At 42.3% G+C, this 21099-nt stretch overlaps 1 protein-coding gene across 1 annotated transcript; it reads right to left on the bottom strand.

The window, feature by feature from the left end:
• Window positions 1-4968: 4968 nt before the first annotated feature.
• tm9sf4 (transmembrane 9 superfamily protein member 4) lies at window positions 4969-20939 on the bottom strand. The gene is made up of 18 exons (XM_041946438.1): window positions 20916-20939; window positions 18482-18592; window positions 16181-16280; window positions 15857-16013; window positions 15200-15344; window positions 14463-14586; window positions 14171-14292; window positions 13739-13850; window positions 12126-12196; window positions 11857-11989; window positions 10504-10585; window positions 10328-10403; window positions 10072-10155; window positions 9508-9683; window positions 9309-9372; window positions 8993-9112; window positions 8649-8738; window positions 4969-7541 (listed from the first exon to the last, which is right to left on the bottom strand). The coding sequence occupies exons 1-18, from the start codon at window positions 20931-20933 to the stop codon at window positions 7392-7394; spliced, it is 1935 nt and encodes a 644-aa protein (XP_041802372.1). The 5' UTR covers window positions 20934-20939; the 3' UTR covers window positions 4969-7391.
• Window positions 20940-21099: the final 160 nt, after the last annotated feature.

The following is a 21099-nucleotide window of genomic DNA, read 5'->3' as shown; positions in this document are numbered from 1 at the left end:
CAACTCCATTTGACGCGCAGGAGCAGTGGCTCTACTCTGAGCTGCCTTCAGGTGCCTGAGCTCTTTACCCTTCAGGACTAAGCCCAGACAGCCTTTAGAGGCAAATCATTTTGGCCAATTTCGGTTGCTACTTTGATTACTCTCTAAAGATAGGTGAGGGCTAGAATGTAGATCGACAGCCGAACTGAAAGTTTTGCTTTCTGGCTTAGCTCCCTCTTCACCACAGTGGCCTAGTACAATGCCGAATTACTGCTGACACTGCACCAATCCACCTGTCTACCTCATGCTCCATTTTACGCTCACGAGTGAACAAGACCCTAAGACACCTGAACACCATCGCTTGGGGTAACTGACTCCAACCCAGTGGGTGTAATCAACTATTTTCCAGCAGAGAAGCATGGCTACAGAAGCTGAGGTTCTGACTCTCAGTCAGTCACCCATACTCCTGCTGCCCCCCAATGGGACTCCCTGGGGGGTGTCACAAAATACATCTAGACTGGTTGGACACTTCCATGACCTCTGTAACAACCCTGCAAGGTCAAAGAGCTGATGGACTGTTCCACAGCCAGCATGGAACCTGCATTGCTCCTCCTGGATTTGGGGTTCAACCCTGCAGTATGATCCCCTGATAACTGGCGTCCACCCTCTGGTCACCTGTTTAAAAATAGAATCCAGCACCCCAGTACTTGTACTGTCCCTGACCTCCACACAGCAGAGGTGTGTGACGGACCAAAAATGTTCGCGCGTAGCACCTTGTCACCAAGGACCTTCTTGACTACTTCAGAACTCTGCCAGGGATACAAGTGAGGCTTTTCTCAAGTCTTTAAACTCTGCCTCCTCCACAGAGGACATTGGTCAGGTTCAGGAGGACTCTGTCCAGCGCCTGACAGCTGGACACAGCCTGAGCCGAGCTCTGCTTTCCCTTCTTAAGTCTGCCACTTCAAGTCAAAGTCCTTCTCCACTGCCTTCCTGAACTCCTTCCACACCTGTGTTCCTGCTTTGCTGACCATCGAAGCTGCACCCCCTCATGAAACCCCTGGGCCATGAAGTGAATCAATGCAACAAAAATGGTTTCAAATAGTACAACATCTCAGCCTATCTGACTAGTGGCTTGTGCCCCGCTGTGTCTAACCCTCATACTGGACCAGGGTCTCGATTATGTCTCAGAGGGCTGCAAGCATAAACTGAGTGTCAAGACCGCCATAATTATAGTACTATGGAGTTAGCCTATACTTACATCAACTGAGCTGACTGTGACACATCGGGGCCTACACTTATGGGATGCCAACTGTGCAATAAATCAAGAATAGAAATCTTTTCACAGAATTTTTTTTTGGAGGAACCTGGAGAGCCTGTGAAAAGGACTTGAGAGGATCGGGACACCATGAGACAGACTTTGTAATTTGATCATAGCCCTCCAGACACTGAAAATTTCAGACACGCAGAGGGACAAACCAGAATTTAACACCTTGACAGGCAAATAGACATGTCTTTCAAAGGCCCAGTCCAGTGATTTAGAATTGGATTTAATTTAACTGCAGCCGATATGTAAGATGGGAGGAAGTAAGAGATGAGTGAAGTATTGAGGGTTGTCAAGAAATGCAGTGTAATGATTAATATTAACAGTCGTTAACAGTTGTTGATTGCTAATGGTCACGAGTTGAAGCTGTTCATCATCATGGCTAAAACCAAGTTTAGATTTCATAATAAATGGCTATGAGGCAATCAGGCAGGCAGGGAAGATGAGGCAGAATGGGGCTGTGTCACCTTTGTGAAGGGGGGCATGCCCTGCAGAAATACTGATACTGGCAGTTATATGTTAGTATGTTAAAGTGTGTGGTTGTTGAAATGTGGGCAGACAGTTGGAACTCAGTAGACTTGAGGAAATAGCATTTAGTGGTGTGGAGACTTTATTGCACATAATATGTTACGGGGGAAAGACAAAACTGATTACAATGGCCAGGTAGTGGAAGGATTGTTGGACTGAAAACACCCTGATTGTGTTAACAATGGCAGAAACACAAGAACAGATGTGAATGCTGGTGAATCTGGTCCAGATATTGCAGCACCACTGTGTGACTGGCATTTGCATGAAGAAGGGATCATTGCAGTGACCATCATCCAATAATTAGCAAAGTGACTTGCTAATCCTTTCTGACATGTACTGAAGTGGAAACATGATGCAGCAACAGGTGTGAAACAAGCTGGGACAGACCAGGAAAGATGTGGAACGCTCCAAAAACACCTGGAACATTCCACAGGTGAACAGGTTGACTGGTAACAGGTGATGGTGTCATGATGGTTCTCAGGAACGAACTGAAATGGAAAAAAGAAAAGTTCTCAGATTTTAAGCAACTTCAGATATGTTTTTTTTATCATCTCAACTACTTTTTGCGTTGCAGACACCACATCAGACAGCGACAGTGTGCCAGAGGAGGGGAACAAGAGAAGACGCACCAATCTCTGCCCCACTCCAGCGCCACCTGCACCTCCACCTACTCCACTCAATGAAGGTTGGTAGGTGTCTGCTGGACCTCTCTGAGACCTGAGGCGCTCTGCATCTCTGAGTTTCACTGGGATCTTCCTGAGCTGAAGTGGTATCAGTCTGCAAACCTCTGCTTCTGAAAGTATGCACCCATCAGCATGAATATGACTGACTTCTGCTCAGCTCCAACTCCTGGTGCTCCAGCTCCTGTTCTTACTACTTTCAGTTCCAGGCTAAAAATGTGTTTGTACCTCTTCCATTTATCCGCCTTGTCTCTAGAATACATTTACAATTTTGAAAGCATTGAATATGCTAGCTAGCAGATCAGTAATGTAAGTGATAACTGGACCCCTGTGGTTAACTGACAGAAACTATGGGCTTATAAAAGCATCACAGCTAACAAATGACACGGATGAAGTGTAATAACAAACATTCCTCAAAGTAACTTTAGGATCTGTTTGACCCTCACAGGGAGTTCAGGGCCAGCGATTAGCAGCAGAACAGCGGGGGCCAGTCTACCCACATTGCTACTGACTAAGAGGATAAAGCAAGTGTGTGCATCCACAGTCCCATTCAAGGAGGCGTGATGTAAGAACTGGGTGTTGCAGTAACTCAGACCTGTGTCGGAAATGATCAGAGATGTGGCCGAGAGCTTCTACTCTGCTGTGTGCTGTTGAGTCACTGCGACAGCTTGTGGTTTATCTGCTTGCCAGCAGCTGTATGATAGCCAAAAAGGCAGCAGGAGTACGACGTCCTTGGAGAGATGAGGGCCACTGAGGTGGAGGAGCTGGATGAGGTCACATTACTTATAACTAATTGATATAAGGGTTATCGTCTTTTTTATGGTTGGCTGAAAACCAATAGTAATGAATGTTTAATGTTTCCTCTTCTCTCTGGCTTTCAGTGTTACACAGAGGTGAAGCAGCCCTGTCGTGTTTGGGGTCTTCCTGCTATGGCTGTTAAGTCCTGGTTAGAATGAAGAAAGGAACCATGCATAGATACTCCAACAAGGTAATACACCACCTAACTCTTCAAGATTTTGAAATAGAGCAGACAGAATACAGAATATAGGACAGAATATGGCGTCATACTGCCATCTGCAGAGGGTCCAACAGATGCTGGAACACAGCGAGTGTCAGTCTGCGGCTTTGGAGAGAGCAGTTAGATGTAGATGACCGCGTCTTGTGGATGCTGGCCCAGTGGCTAATCCTAATACTACATCTTCTCTACCATTTTGATGACTTGTACTTATGGCTGCTGGTGAAGAGCTGTCAGTTACCATAGAAAGTAGCTCCAATGTTTGTCACACGGAAGTGGTCGTGGTTGCAACTAAGCTGGGCTGGAAAAACGCTAGACACGACCCGGCCAGTTGTCGTGAGCGCTCCACTGCTTTGCATTGCGATACACAGTAGGCGAGATAGACCGGCCCACACATGCTTATGGGAGGCATCACTCAAAAAGACAAACGTGAATGTCATGACAACGCTACAGGAAAAGTCAGGGGATCCCTCTGTGGAGAAACATCTGCAAAATTTCATGTCTCCAAGTCCAAACTGAGATACTCTGATGAGATTTTGTCAGGCTTTGGAAGCTTCTCCACAGCCACATCATGAGTGGAAACGCAGGCATGTCAAACTGATTCCATAAAGGGCCGTGTGGCTGCAGGTTTTCTTTCCAACCAGGGAGGAGCACACCAGGCTGGAATCAAATCAGCTGATTTCAGTCTTCAGCTGATAACTAAGTGATCCCTTGATGTTGATTGGTTGGCCTGGTGTGCTCCTCGTTGGTTTTAACAAAAACCTGCAGCCACACCGCCCTTTATGGAATCAGTTTGACATATGTGGCTTACAGTGTGAGGACTCCTCCAACCTGAGCCACACTGAACAGTGTGTGTAAATCATCTGATGCCGCCTTAAGAATATTTCAAAACACAGTGGAAGCTGATTTACATATTCAACTTGTCATCACTTTATTGTTTTGTCATTGTACATTTTGTAATTGGACATTCTGTAAAATAAAGAGAAAAGTAACAGAAACAAGTTCCTCGACAGTCATCATGAGCATCATGCGTTTGGCTAAAACGATAACAGGATCATTACAGAGAGCGCCACGAACAGCGAAACTAACAAATACAAAGCTGTTTATCTACATTGTAAACCCCTGGATCATACACACACACGCATGACTCAGGCCTCTTGAAAGTCTGTCTGTAAAAAAATCTCCCTGCCATGTGCACGTCAACAGCAGGAGTGTCTGTCTTTACGTAAGACAGCAGCCAAGTGTCAGAGCTCAGTAGCTCTTTGACACAATACAGAGGGTGGTGCAGTAAAGAGATGTGTCTGAATGTCTGATGGAGTGGAAATGAATGAAGTGCAATGGTCAATACACGAGTGCACTCATTTGAATCGAGGCAACCTCTGGGGCTTTACTCAGCAGTCGTGTCCCGCAGCAAGTGGCAGCGGTGACTCCACTGATTTGGCTTGTCTCACTTTCTTCTAGCAGCTCGGTCATATCTTAACAAGGGCTGGTTTGGCTTGATTATAATGAAGGAAGGCGGGGGCACAGGGGGACGAGCCATTCATTCATCTACTGCTTTGCCCCTGGAGAATCGGGGTTGATCTCGGTACCTGTCCCTCCTCTGTACAGCCCCGCACTGAAAATCACCTTTACTCCTGTGCAAAAACGCCAACCACTAAAAACCAATCCAGTGAAGTACTTCAGTTCTTCACTACAATTAGTTAAATACAACTCCAATAAATATTTACCTGAAGGGCTCAGAGGGTGCAGCGCATGCTGTCCGGGTTTCCTTTCACCTAAGAGGTTTTGTTTAGGAGATTGTGATCTTTTCAGGTCTGTGCTACTTGTTGGATTTCAGTCTTAGGGATATTCTCCTGACACCCACTAAACGATATTGTAATTATGCACCAGTGTTCTGCTGGACTTGTTATCTGTCATCGGACACCAGAGAATGATAACTGCTCTGTGCCTCAGATACATATTGATCTGCCTATGTTGCCTTTAAAGGGACAGTTTGTCATTTTGGGAAATGTGCTTCATTTGCTTTCTTTCACCGTTAGATGTACGCTATATATGAAGCTACTCCTGCAGCTGGTTAGCTTAGCAACAAGACGTCAGTAGAAAGCAGCTTGCAGCCTGCCTAGTTTCTGTTACTTACTGTTACTACACTTGCTAAGTTAGCCAGCTGCTGGTTGTGGTTTCATAATCAATAGAAAGTTATGAGTGGCATCAATCTTCTCATCTCACTCTCTGCAAGAAGTGTATTTCACAAAATGTCAAACTATTCCTCTAATGCCACGATCATGATGCAATCTGATTCTAATTTAGCTACAGTAAAATACATCGGTTGTCTGGGAAGCCCTTAGCTTGAGTTTCTTGTCAAGCAAAATTTTTGATCAGGTTCCACCAGTGTTTGAAATGTATTTCTCAAGTTTTTAGCCAAAAAATGAAACACAGGAAAATATAACCACATTTTTGTAAGCCCCCAAATGTCCTTTGAAAAGAAGGGAAAAAACAAGCTGTAATTCCAGAGAATGTGTCTACACAAAACATTGACCGTACATATCTAATGAGAACACTGGATTACATTTCAAGACTCCGCCATGACACCCAAGCACTGTCCAAATATCTACCACGACTGGTAGAAACACAGCGGTGATCTCGCTGCATTTTTTCATAGTATACACAAAAATGTATCATACATTAGATTCCAGCGTGAAGAAATGAGGCTTCATTTCTCAGCAAAATGGTCCTTTGAAATAACCTTCACAAACAGCAGCTTTGCTCTTTGTCTCCATTACTGCATAGTTCAGCAGGCGCCCAGCACTGCTCAGGCTACACTGACAGCATGGTTAATGAGCGGAAAAAAACTGACTCTATCATAGTTTCTACTGAATAGCTTCAAACACAGATTTGTGTTGTAGGCTTACAAATACAAAGGGTTACTCCTCCTTGTCTTTTCTGTGTTTGACCATAGCTTTTCCTTGCCTCCAGCTTCAGTAACTTCAGCCAACAGTCCACTGCTTTAGGGCATCGGTTCATAGCCCCAATCAGACCTGTTCTGCCATTTACAGCAAACGGACCCATATTTTGACATTAATAAGAGACCCATCGTTTTGGAAGGAGAAGCTAATATTTCGATACAGTTGTGGTTAACACGGGCACACCAGGACATGGAAACGGGAGTAAAAAATAACAGAACATTTAATTTATCCTTTCTTGTGTTACAATGTAGAACTTCCCAGCATAATTTCCATCGTTATCAGTCCAACACAACAAAGTCAACACCATAACCGCAATTAAGACTCCCCAATCCTTCCCTGACCTCCGAAGTCTCCAAAACAAAACCAAAGAGACATCTGAAAATAGAAACAATGGAAAGAGTAAAGACAGAAATCAGATGAAAACAGCTTCCCAGAAGACGATTGAAAGAAATGAAATCAGATAAATCCTGTGATGACAAATAAAAACCTGGATAAGTTAGACTCATAACACAAATGAAAAGACAAAATAAGAATGTGCAGAAACCATCATTTGACAAGCTTTGGCCCACTGTGTTGTGTGCAAGGTGAAACAGCAGAGGACATTAACTGTCCATCAGAGGACAATTCCTCTGGGTTTCTGTCCTGGAAAGAGGAGGGGGGTAGAAGCGAGGGGGGAGAGGGAAAGAGAGAAACAGCTGGTTTAGCTCTGCCACCTTGCTGTTCTTCCCCATGAGGCCAGTGGGTGGGGCTGTTGCGCCGTAAAAAGCACCCCTCTCGGTTCCCTCGACACACAAGTCAGTGCTTGTAAGACATGAAGAATAAAAAATATATACATTAAAAAAACAGAATGTGACAAAATCAAACAACAAAAAAAACCCCAACAAGAACAGCAGCGTCAGTGACACTCAGTCGATCTTGACCGCAGCGTAGATTTTCCTGATGAACATGTAGGCTGCATAGAAGCCAATCGTGCCCGTTAGCAGCCAGAAAGACAGGACCATCAGGGTCGTATAGCCAAAGTACAAGAGGGAGGGGATGAACTCCACAATGTCCAGCTGGAGAGAAATGAAGAGAAGAGGAATCAGTTTCAATATGCTGCCCATCTCAAGCTTTCTGCTCCGGATGGTTTCTATCTAAGGGGCAGCCTGGCAATCTCGTATTCACCTCCGTACATTTGGTACCAAACTTGTAAGAGACAGATTCTGGATAAGATCAAAGCAGCAGAGAGCCCTGTTCAGTCATGGAATACATTACAGAGCTGGCTTCATCAAACTGTCAAACTGATGGCTTTGAGTCTTTCAGACACACACTCTGTTATGTTAATATTGGTTAGGGCTTCATTCAGAAATAACAGAACGCTTATGAGCACAATGCTCACATTTTATTTGCCAATAGTGCCCAAGGGTTAGGGTTACCAAGTGTTGGGTGTCTAACCACTTGATTTTATTTTCTTTGTGCAAAAGAGATTATGATAATAAGACAAACAAGACATGCATTTAATTTGTGCATTGTTAAATGTTGTGCTGCTGCAGCCTTTGCATTCATCGGACAGCATTCAATTCAAACTGATGAAATGTTACAGGTATTTGTATGTTGCTCTTCTAGTGTGACGACCACTCAAAATGCTTTTTTACAACACAAGTCTCCATTCGCCCATTCACACATTACACTCATTACAAGCAATAACCATTCACACAGTCAGGTGCTGACGGCACATATTTGGGGGGAACTGGGGTTCAGTATCTTGCCCGAGGATACTTCAACATATAGACTGCTGGACAGACCGGGCAGACGTGCTGGTCTGGAAAAGGCACAGGGCGGGCCTGCCCATTGGGAGCAACTTAGAGTTCAGTGTGGGCAAGAGGAGCCGTCAGACCAATAAACCAGAGATTACCCACTCGAATTCCTTTGACACAGCCACCCACACCATCTTCAACACCATCTTTCAAACTCTGTGCCCCCAGTTATAATGCATGTTTTCTGCCAAACAGTGGAACCCAAAAAAACCTTGATGACATTGTCATGGATACTAAAAAACAACATGTATCATCACTCTAATGATTGTTACAAATGAGAATAGTGTGTTGAATTAAAAGCAGCACTGATTTCTTCAGCTGCAGTAGAACCAAAGAAGTGTCTCCTGTGGAGACAGCCTCTTTTACCTTGTTGACGAAGTAGAAGACGGCATAAATGAGGACGTAGAACGCAGAGCCTCCTGAAACCAGGAAAGTTCTCCACCACCATCGGTAGTCCTGATAGTGAGGAGAAAACAAAGCATGAGGGATGCGGGTAAGGTTCAGGTAGAAGCAAAAGAGCTGTTTTATGCTGGAAACTGGGTCACTCCAATGCTCAACCCCACCACCTGCCCCCTGCAGAGCTGCAGAGCATTCAAACCAAATCACCACAGTAATCTTTCTGATCAGTCATATGGCTGCCATGCAGCCAACAGAGAATCATAAATTACAGACTACAGAACTGTATTCACACCTAGTCTAAAAGAACTTACCTCTGCACACAGCTGGAAATAAACCATTACAATGCTGATCTGAGAGCAGGAGACCACCAAGATGATGAAGACCAGAAACAGGAAGCCAAAGAGGTAATAGAACTGATTCTCCCAGATGGCCTGTAGGTGGTGAAACACACAGTACCGCTGACATGTGAGGACCAAGGCACTGAGTTCACATCACTTACTTATCCTTTAAATGTAACTTCTGAACAATTTGGGAAAACTCTATCTCTATTACGTAAGACAGACAAGACAATGAGGTGATCGGGCTGGTGAAGAAGAGGTGATCTGTGAGGTGAGCGGTTGCACTCACACTGAAAATGAAGAAGAGCTCGATGAACATGGCACCGAATGGCAGGATCCCAGCCATCAGGATTCTAGTGGACAGAAAATATTTTATCACAAGAAAGCACACCTCAACTTAACAGCTCAAATGCTACACTGCAGCCACTAGCCATGCCAGTGACTGGCATTAGACAAAGAGCAGCCTGTCAGACTGGTTTAACACTCACCCTACAAACTTGTTCATGTACCAGCGCTGCTCTGGAACCTGCCGGGGGATCTGGTTGGTGCGCACTGGGTTATCATACGGCTGTTTGCGGAAGCCAAAGTAGTAGCCCAGGTAGACCAAAGGCATGGAGATACCGAACCACATACAGAGCAGGGCCAGCATTGTGGTGAAGGGAACCTGAGGTGGCGAATGAAGAGAGCAGGGACACAAGGACAGTTGTCAAGAAACAAAACACCATGTTTAAACACTCAATGTGATTGTACTAATAATATTAAAATTAGAGCATGGAGTCAAACTGCACACCTACATGGCTCCTAATTAGTAATCAATTAGAAAATAGTTCAGAAGGTGTTGTAGTGTACCAGCAAAACCTCTGCAGTGAAAAGCGTAAGGGTTATATTATATTTTATGTTTAAAGTAATTTAGGCTGAATATTCCCTTTAAATCAAGTATTACAAGTGATCTTTGATTACAGCGTCACTATTGCAATAGAGTAGTTAGCCTTTCCTAATTTGCTATGAATGTAAGTGGAATGCATACATTTTATCTGAGTCATGATACTCACCGCCCCAGAGGAGTGTTCTCCCCAGATGAAACAGTTGAGGATGAAACAGATTCCAAAAACCACTGCAGGATACAAAGTTGCTGTCTACAGTGGAGACAAAACAAACAAAACCTAAGCCTCCCTCTCACAGCAACACCAATGAAGTCAATTTAAGCTCATCTTCAAGTACACATAAAAAGCCTTGAAGAACTCCAAACAAACAGGGTGTGATGAGAGTCAATTCTTTCCACACTGAGGATTTTACTTATCCACTTACACAAAATGCTCCTTTTTTCCACCGATGGCCCTTCAGTGTGCGGTACAGTCTGCCAGCAAAGTAGCCACCAAATACACTGGAAGAGAAACATCCACTGTGAAAATACGCCATTACTTATTTCCTGACATCTTTGGGATTTTCTTAATGAGGATCAGTGATAGGAATACGGCCCTTACCCCATGAACATGAAGAGGAAGCAAGCAGTGGTCATCAAGGCTCCTCTACTGGATGGAGACAACATGCCCAACATTGCAACAACTATCACACACAGACACACGCGCGCACACAGACACACACGCGCGCGCACACACACACACACACACACACACACACACACACACACACACACACACACACACACACACACACACACACACACACACACACACAATATGAATTTATACAGTTTTACATAGTAATATAATTTTAGAAATCTGTGTAAATAAGAAGCCCTTTCAAAGTAATAATTCAATATTGGAAATTAGCTTTCTTGCCAAGAATGAGATGAGACAACTGATACAACTCTCATGTTTAAATGCCAAATATAAAGCCAGAGCTGACAGGTTAGCTTAGTCTGGACTAAGACTGGAGCGTGGAACAAGACTTCCTCTGTCAAAAGCTTTCCAATTGATATTTTATATCATATTAGTTTAGTCAGTATGAACAGATGCAAAAATGACAAGCTGTGCTGTGGCAGGGTGAGTAAATTCTTGGCATCTCCTTTGGTTACCTGGCAACCTCATTGTGATTACAAAACTCCAGGAAGTCACTGCGTCAGCCAAGAAACGGTGTATTTAGCAAAATTCATCAAAGTGATTTTAAACTATGAAACATTCTTCATCAGGTCATTACAACTAATGTCAAAGACAAAATGATAGAAGTTAACTGGGAGAGTGTGGTTAACGTCTATGTTCAAAATATTACTTTGATTTTGGTATCAAAAGTGTTCAAATATCAACTGATCAGCCACAACCTTAAAACTGTCTGCCTAATGTTTGGTGGGCCCCCCTCATGCCGCCATAGCAGCTGAGACCTGTTGAGGCATGGACACAGGGTCTCCACATTAGTGGTGGCAGATCCTTTGGGGCCTGTGGGTTGTGATGTGGGCCTTCCCTGGCTTGCACTTGTTCCAGCACATCCCACAGATGCTCAATCGGGGGACATCTGGGGAGTTTTGGGGCAAGTTTGGGACCTGAAGCTTTTTGTCATGTTCCTCGAGCCAGCCGGAACAGTTTTTGTGGTGTGGCTGATCGGTGTATTTGTGTGCATGTTAACGTTTAGAATTTTATACTCCTCTAAGCTGTTGTCCATGTGCTACAGACACATTTCGGTTTGTTTCTGCATATTTTGTTATTTCACAGACTTATCTTTTGCAGCTTTATATTTGTAAGATAATATGAAAGAGAGCATTTTTTACCTAATATTTGAGCCATAAGTCTAAATGATAAGAAAAGAAGCTAGTGGGATAAGGAGAGATATACACTGTCAAGATCTAAAGGGAACTGATGACAGAGAAAAAAGAAACTCACAGATGACAATGAGCACCATGCAAAAGAGCTGGATCCCTGAGCCCAGGAGAGAGCTGAGGATCATGGGATACTGAGGTGGCCTGAAGACATCACCATGGACATTCTTCCATCCTGACTCCTCCATGGTGTCCTCCTGGTTAGGGAATAGAAAAAAACACTAAATACAGGTACCCTGAAATCAAGTCATTCTAATCTTTCCAGTTTCTCAGAGACATTATATGTATTCTTCATCAAGCAAACTGTCTTTTGTCAGGTGTGTATTTTCTTACTATGTCATCCTCTCTGTTGTAGTTAGCAATGTCCTTCCTCAAGGTCCTGATAATGATCATACTCAGAATACCTGAGGAAGAATAGCAGGGAAAAAGAAGGATGAGACAGACAGAAATCTCAACATTTCTACATATTTATTTATAGCTATCCGTCTATATATCTGTCTATATCTAGATCTATATTTACTGTGAATAACTAAGTGAGTAAAAGGTGATCTGATTTCTAAACAGCAGAAAATTGAAGATGACACGTTTCTTTAATATTTCAAGCAAAATGTCTTTTCTGTTTCCGTCTTTTACAGCAAAAGTTTAGGACTCCTGCATGGTCACTACTTAGTAACACCCCATTCTTCGCAGCACGGGACGTGATTTTTAAGCACGATAGACGACAACTACCAAGTAGCAAAGCGATGCACCATCAGTTCACCTCACACACAAACAAGCACGCAGACCATCACCTCACCCAAACAAACAGCTTTGGCTATGTCCACGCTAACATGCTTTCATATATACACATAGACACGTAGCCCAGGCCACAAACATTTTAGCATAATTATGTAAATAAAAATATGTTATCATCACTAAAAACAACCACAAGCAGTGCAGTTAAGCATCCCTTTAAACAGGCATGTGGCAAAGGACATTTATGTTGCATACAGAGCACCATCCAAACCTTAACAAGAAATGTTTTCTTTTCTGTTTCCCCTTAATTTATAATGGTAATGGTAAATGCAGGGACATCCCTTTCTGTACACTACATCCATATATTAGCTTCAAATGAGCAGTACAAATCTCAAATGTTTATTATATATGCAATATCATTTCATATTGATAATATAGTACACATCTGTAAAGGGTTTTGTTCTTGTATTATTGATTTACACAGACATGGGATGCAGTGCACTACTAAAAACTAGAATCCAAAAGATTTCTTTGTTCTTCAACAGAATGCTACAGATTCAAGTTGGCCAAAAGAAGGGTCTGTGAGCAGACATCACTTAATAATAATAATAATTAAGGACTCATCATATAAGGGTCACCTCCTCAGATCTTTTCTGGAGTCCGCCTACATCAGCAATAGAACAAGAGCTGCTGTTCTTCACCAAAAAGTTAGCGCCAGGGAGGGAAGTCCTCTTCCACTTGACATTATATTGCTAATTTTTTTTATTTGCCAGTGTTTCATTCCTCTCTTATCACAAAGAGTTATCCTTAATATAAGCCAAGTTTAATTGAGCCAGTTTACATGCAACAAGAAACAACACATTTAGAAACTAATTATGTGGGGTAAATTAATTTAAATATCATGTTATATGATGATTACTGCTAATACCTAGTATTACTACTATTTTAGCATGAAAGCCCACATTTCTAATTTTAACCAAGTATCCTGTATTATAAATACATGTGTGGCATTTGTAACAAAAAACATGAAAGAAGACTCAGTGAATTATGATAACTGTAATTGAGGGACTGCTAGTTTTAGACACAAATGTGCATTTAGTCCATGTGATTTTTGCCACAGCCCTAATGACTTACAATACTTTCTTGTGTTGATGTGGACACTTAAGAGATGGCAGAGGAGCTCAGCAGAACTTGTCAGTAATTGGACATACCAGACAGGAAGAAGACAACCACCACAGAGTTGACAATGGAGAACCAATGAATCTGGACATCGCTCATGGTCAGGTACGTATCCCATCGAGACGCCCACTTCACCTCACTCTCCTGCACGGAGGAGACAAGAGGCTTTATCGAGCTTTGTTTAACCCCATATCCCAGAGAACAGGAGCTGCTGCAACATTTGCCTGAATTTTCAAACTGACCTTGCAATACTCAATAGTAATAAACTAAGGCTCTAAAGGGAATTAAAGAGAGTCAGCCCTGAGATTATATGTGGATACAAATTAATCAAACAGGTTTTAACTTCAAACTAATCCTTGATTAAATACTGTGATTTGCAGTTTTAGGAATTTACTGATTATTGGTTATTCACAGTATTTACAAGATGTTTAAAGTCACTGAGAATCCATACAGTGGTTACTGACCTTCCAGTGGACAGAGTAGGTGAAGAGGACTTCATTCTCCTTGGTCGGGTCAATCTCCTGGGGGGCCGAGCCACTGGCCTCAGGCAAGGTGCAAGTCTTGTCACTTTCCACAGGCTTCAGATCTGAGAATAAATAAACACAGAATAAGTATTACAAGAAGTGAGTGATAACATTTTTTACTTACCTGGCCACTTGGGAGGCAACACTTCTACTCGAATAGTTTTTAAATCACCATAGAAACAGAAACAGTACACAACCATAAGTAATTCAAAAAGAGTGTGTTGACACCTACCATCTACTTTTACACTTTGGGGTATGACCTCAAATCGCACCACCCTGTAGTTGTGAACATCCCCTTGCTCCAGCTTCTCCTTGTGGAAGTACAGGATGAAGGACAGGTGGTTGTGCAGATAAAACTGTGAGGAAGAAAAGACAAAGGGCAATACAAGAATCAGTGCTCTTTAAAAACATAAGCAGACTTATTATTTTAGTCAGAAATGAATAAATACATGAATTACTTGTTACCAAGTTCCCACTTTTTCAACTGATCTTGTACTGGAGCAGACCTTAAAGTTTCTCTCAGTGAATGTTTTACCTAAAATACAGTGTGGCTAGTCTATGTCCTGAGATACCTTAGACATTATCACCAATCTCTCACACACATTTGCAGCTGGCCCCACTCTAGTCTACAAATTTTAGCAGGCTACATTATGATTCTATGCAATTTGACTTTTAATCGAGCCTTACAGTGACCCCAGGCACAAAGCTAGAACAGCGTGTTCTCAACAAATAAAAAGAATGTGGAAATTAATTTCAAGGAAAAAAATATTATCCAACACATTCTGCATTTGTTCCATTTCCAATTTATCCACTGGTATTCCATTACCGTGGGTTAAATTGTCTTAGATTTCCCAGGTTTTTTATTAATAAAAGGCAAAACAATGCTGAAAATGCAAACTAAACTAAAGTCGTCTCCTTGCTCCACCTCCAAATAATGTATCAGAACAGACAGACACTATATAAATCTACCTTGCTGCTGTCGACAAAACCCAGTCTGTAGCCATGTTCAAACTGGATGTCTTTCACCACGTCCTTCTTCGGCTCCTCCTCCCCTCCTATCTCTCTGTTGGGGTAAAACTCTAACCTGGTGGCAACAGGCAGGTTGTCTGCAATACTGAAAGGTACAAGGAGGTGTTCAATCAGTCTAGGTTTGCATATTGAACATTCAAAGATAGAATTGGATGCCTCTGCCTAACAGTCAAGTTGCACTTCACATCTATGTTTGTCCAGACTCATATGCATGTGAAGACTATGACAGAATTTAGTAAAAACATATTCAGTGTGTTTTTTGGTGAAATGGAAGTTCTCAAAATATTGGCATGTATGATCCAGTGAATGATTGCCAGTGAGAAACATGCTGTCTTTGCTTTGAGCGGATTTTTGCAGAGGAGTCTAGAGGACTGATAAATGCCTCCATTCACCAAAGAAGAACTGTTTGAATCATTTCTTTACAAATCAATTTAGACTGAAACTTATGGAGTCTGGAGTCACTGAAAAAAATTAAATAAAAATAATAAATAAAACTTAATTAGATTACAGCAATCATTGGTATTCCTCATGGCAATAGGTCAATAAGAACATTTTGGGGGATTCCTCTGGTAACAACAGAGGGGACGGGGTGCTCACAGGTGAACATAATACTCCTCCTGGATTCGCTCAGCAACCAGCTTGCTTTCCTCTATGCTGAGTTTTTTCTTGTTGCACACCATCTCACATTTCTTGTCCTTGTTCATCGCAACATTGTAGCGGGTATTTACGATACGGTCCCCGCGTAACACCTCCCCTACAAAAAAGATTTGAAAAAGACAAAACAAAACAAAATACATATAAGCACGCTACATTACATGTAAGATCACATTGCTTTTCCTATATCGGATGAAGTCAAATTAAGTGATAAATTTAGAGAAACTTCAAAGACCTTATTCCACACATCTGCAGTATTCCACTTACCAAGGTTCTCCCCCTTGTAGAAAACAGATTCTGGCTTACAGAAAGGCAGGGAGTAGTATTCATAAGGAAGCTGGGTACGGGAGCTGGTCAGCTTCACTGCCTGAAAAACAAACAATCTGACTGACTGGGTCACAGATGTAGCCATTATAGTAAATGGTAAACGGACTGTATTTATAAAGCACTTTTTTAGTCTTACCCACCACTCAAAGCACAAAACAGCCAGCATTCATGCATTCACACAGTGGTGGCATGGTGCCACCTGCTCATTACAAGCAATACCCATTCACACACACACATTCACACACCGATAGCACAGCATCGGGATCAATTTGGGGACACTTGGAGACATAATGTAGACAGCAGGGGCCAGGGATTGATTTTTGACCATTTACACATGTTGGTCTATAGGTTAGCACACAGACAGACAGACAGACAGACAGACAGACAGACAGACAGACAGACACCAGCCAATCAGTGCGGTAGAGGGTGAGGGATTCAAATAGCTAGCTTGGTTCCTTGAGCCCAAGCACGTTTTGCCATCAAGAGCTATTGTGACTAAACACATTTAAAAACACCTTGAGGAGAAGAGGGATGAGCTAAAAGAGAAGCTAGCCAGGGCAGACAACCTGGTTTGACCAGCGACTGCTGAACAGCTCTCACAAATGGAAGCTTCATCACAACTACCTGTCTCTTCATCACTACTGACTGTGAGATGCAGTCCAGTGTGCTCCTCACTCAAAGCCTCTTCGTCTGGCACCTGTCAGACAACCTTTCAGAGAAACTGACCTCAGCGGTGTGCTGGTCGGTAAAATAACGGCAAAACATTGTGGTGGTTTTTCTTGAAAATTAACCGGCTAATTACAGGTTAAAGGGTGTTCAGCCATTAACCTGTAACTAACAGATTATTGGCCAAACTGGTTTATCTCCAGTTTATTTTTGATGTGAAAGCAAATTAGACCAAAGATATGAGATTTTAGAATAAATTCAAACTCTAAACTACTATTAAATCCATCAGCTGATCAGGGAACTGTGATCTGTATGGGTGATTTGTATAATAATGCTAATAAAGAACATTTGTCAACCATGGGAACGTGTCTGGCTCAATGAAAAAGCAAGTGAAATGTTTCTGTCAGTCTCTAGAATTTGATCCTCATCAGTGCCACTGATAAATGACAGTCCCCAAAACTGTCCAATGAATGAGTTAACTGTTAGCCTGTGTCAGGGATGTCAGTGTTGATAATTTTGCTTTTGATAGCCCGACAGCTATTAACTGTTAACTAACCTGTTCATTTTTCACTAAGGAGCATGCTTGATTAATCAGTTGTGTCCTGGATTTCATGGTTTCAGATTTCATGTCTTGGAAAAATTATTTCATATATGACCCCATTTTCCCATGTTTATGTGTCCAAGTGACGAATGGGGATACAATTTTTTTAATTGGTTCAGTATTGAATGAGAGAACTACAAAACGGGCTGCAATGTAATCCCTGCGAGTGTTAGCAAACCGACCACTAATAGTGTTTGTTTTTAGCACTGACAGGCTCAGACTGTATTCTGTGTCTGGCAACATTATGGCCGACGTTTTTGTTACAGAGTAAGATCCTCTTTGTTTAACCAGAAACAGCTACTATATGGCTCTTGCCAAAGACACCAGACTCAACCGGAGGGACAGATTTTCCCAGTAAAAAAACAGAAATGACCAGATAATGGAAGCCCTGCTCCCAGTCAGCACTGATGAGGTGACAGGCAGTTGTGATCCAACAGTCCAACAGTGGCTGCTCAGAGTCAGCTTGTCTGCCCTAGCTAGCTTGACTTTTAGCTCATCCTTCTTCTCCTCAAAGTGTTTTCAATGTGTTTAGTCACAGTAGCTCTCCATGGCACAACATACTCTGCCTTGAGGTACTGAACTTGCTCTTTGAATCCCTCGCTATCTACCACTCTGACGGGCAGCATATGGGTCTCAATCATTCGGCAAACCAGCTGAGTGATGGCCTCGGACCTAAGTTCATCACACTCCGTGTGTTAATGCAAATTAACCTATACACCGACATGTGTGATGGGTCAAAAATCAAATCAAATTAACTACAGGTGTGAAAGCATCCTAATACCCATGTTTTGGTATAGGATGAGGTGGACACTCACATGAATATGGACAGATCAAAAAACTTTGCAAAGAAAGGCCACAGTTGGGTTCAAACCGATCACTTCATGATGTACGGCAATGAGGGTAACTACTGAATAACCATATCACAATGTGCCTGATAATCAGCGAAAAGCTAACCAAATGAATCTTAGTCTTACCTTAATATCTACTGTGTCACCATCATGGAAGTCCCGAGGAGCGACTCCGGGAACATAGAAGGGCCGGACCGCAGGCAACAATGACAACAGCAGCAAGGCCCACCACGTCTCCTGCAACACAGACAGCAGCAAATACTGTACTTTACCTCACAAACACTACATAATATGCATGTCATGACATCTGACAAATAAAAGTTATTGTGTGTGCTTGTGTATGTGTATTAAGACAAGAACATTCTTAACATGAGCACTTTTATCTTGCCACATAACAAGACTATGACTATAGACTAATTACAAATACTGTGAATTTGTTAGAGGTGCAGACCATGCGGAGTTCTAAGAGAAAGAGAAAAAGGAGAGTTGTGTGCTGATAGCAGACTATCAAATCTCTTTCAAGAAATGCCTTCAGGCAGGAATAAACCTGAAACTACTTCCCAACAATTCCCTTTCATAATGTAACTGTATACACACCAACGTGTCAACATTTATCTGTAGCAGGTTCCCACCTCACCTGCAAAAGTGTTGTTTTGTGTGGAAGACAATGTCACATCAAAATGTGTTACAAAGTCTGGCAGGTAAGGATGCCTGGCTTTCCTCAAACATCAAACCAAAAGTGACATTTCAGTGAATCTCTGAATTCACCCAGAAAATTAATCAGTGCTTTTCCATATTGGGAAGTATTTTGCCTAGCAAAATGGATTAAATCATAGTACAGTATTAGTCCAGTAATGGACATCAAGTAAAAGCAACAGTCAAAACAAATCCAAGACTTGAAAGTAATGATCATGTGAGGGATATATGAAAATCTCCAAAACACTGAGTATTTCCCAGAGTACAGTATGGCATTTCTTTAAAATGGAAAACACATTGCACCACTGTGAATCTACCTGGAGCAGACTGTCATCAAAAACAGAAGGTCCCTATGAGAAGGAATCTGTGAAGATTTGCAGCTATACAGGTCATGGCCTGTGGACACTGAGGGGGCTAAAGTGCTCTAAAGCTGAGAGGAGACACTGTGCATACAACCCTGACCTGGGTGATTCAGCAGCAGCAGACTCATGGCTGAGAGTCAAAGAGAAAAGCCTCACATGACTCCTACACTAGTGTTGGACAGAGGGCGTGTGTAAAAGAGTTCCCCTCGTGCCCTCTGAGAAACCGACTGCATGCAGCTCGAGAAGTGATAAGATTTATTTTGAAAAACAACAGTCCCATACATAAAGCCACAGCAACATAAAAATGGTTTGACAACAACACTGATATCCTGATTGGCCAAGTCAGAGTTCACAGGTAAATCCAATTCAAACTTTAAATGGACTTGTAAATGGAAATGTACTGTATTTACATAGCGCTTTGATCCAAATCACTTTACTATTTATCTCTCCTTCAGACTTACACACACAGCAGTAAACCAGCCTTTCAAGGCACTTGCTTTGCTATAGGGAGTAACGTGGGGATCTGTGTTTTGCTCAATGACTATTTGACTTGTGGACTGGAGGACTTGCTGTTCTCTCACAGTTCTGATGCAACTGAACAGCTTAAACAGTTGTCTAAAAATGAATGGTGGGAGAAAACTGCAAAGCTGATACAGACCAAGTCAATGCTGTTTCTGCGAAGGGTGCCACTACTCATTTCCAACTCAAAAGGAGGAGGAGGGTATACTTATGGACTTATGGACACTAAAGTAAAGTTAAAGCTAAAGTTTGACATGATTAAGTAATTTGCTATTCTCGTGTCAGAACGTCTAATTCTGCTGTGTGAGTCAGTACTGGAAAATCATGAAAAAGTCCAGGGGACACATTCAAATGCATTTTATAAGCACTATGAGTGTATTATATGGCAACGACGGAAGTTAGCAAGCGTGGCTTTTGACTTTAACATTTAAGTTATATGACAGTACCACCGCTATAGAATAACAGAGAGTTTTAGTTCACATTATATTTGCCTACTTAGCTCATCACATGCTGTCATCTTTCCGCACTGTTAGCCAACTACACCGACAACAACGTCAAACTGGCGCTGCCGGACAGAGCTGCTAAAAGCTAACGTTAAGCCAAAGTTCGGATAGCTGATTTCTCTTGGCGGTACAACAAATGACAGTCAAACAACAGAGTACGTGGTTAGTCATACTCTGTCTGAACAGTGTATTATACCAGACAACATGATAAAAATATTTTTAAGCCCCCAATTACAGTCAAGCTAGGTAGCGACAGCTAGCTAATGTTAACTACAGCAAGCAGTTAGCAAAATCGTCACATCGACATTCAAACAGCAGCGAACTCTAGTAATTCTGTACCTAGATATTGTTAATATGTTGCTCATCGACTAAGACAGACCACTACTCTGCTACAAGAACAGCATTTTCTCTGAGTTAATTAGGGGAAGACAGTATGAGCAATGTGTACTTTCAAGAAAAAGAGTTCGCTTTTCCACATACCATAGCCGCGGCCGCCATTTTGAATACGTGTCATTAGTGACGTTGCGGAAGTCCTGTGGTTTTTTAATACATTTCTTTTTTATTTGACACGCCCGAAAATGTGGGACTGCTGAAGAACTGTGTCACATCAGACTTCCACAGCGCTGACCGAAACCACCACTGATTGAAACACATCGCACGTTGT

The sequence above is a fragment of the Chelmon rostratus genome, chromosome 10 (genome assembly GCF_017976325.1).
Source record: "Chelmon rostratus isolate fCheRos1 chromosome 10, fCheRos1.pri, whole genome shotgun sequence".
NCBI classification, from domain to species: Eukaryota; Metazoa; Chordata; class Actinopteri; order Chaetodontiformes; family Chaetodontidae; genus Chelmon; species Chelmon rostratus.
The sequence above is the reverse complement of the archived record's forward strand: the minus strand, read 5'-3'. Positions and strand labels throughout refer to the sequence as shown.

Excerpts from the sequence above, each read along its gene's own strand:
- tm9sf4 (XM_041946438.1), bottom strand. Across the intron at positions 15,345-15,856 it reads GAGGAGTATTATGTTCACCT|TATTGCAGACAACCTGCCTG; the intron begins GTGAGCACCCCG and ends TGTACCTTTCAG. Across the intron at positions 12,197-13,738 it reads GGTTGTCTTCTTCCTGTCTG|GTATTCTGAGTATGATCATT; the intron begins GTATGTCCAATT and ends ATTCTTCCTCAG.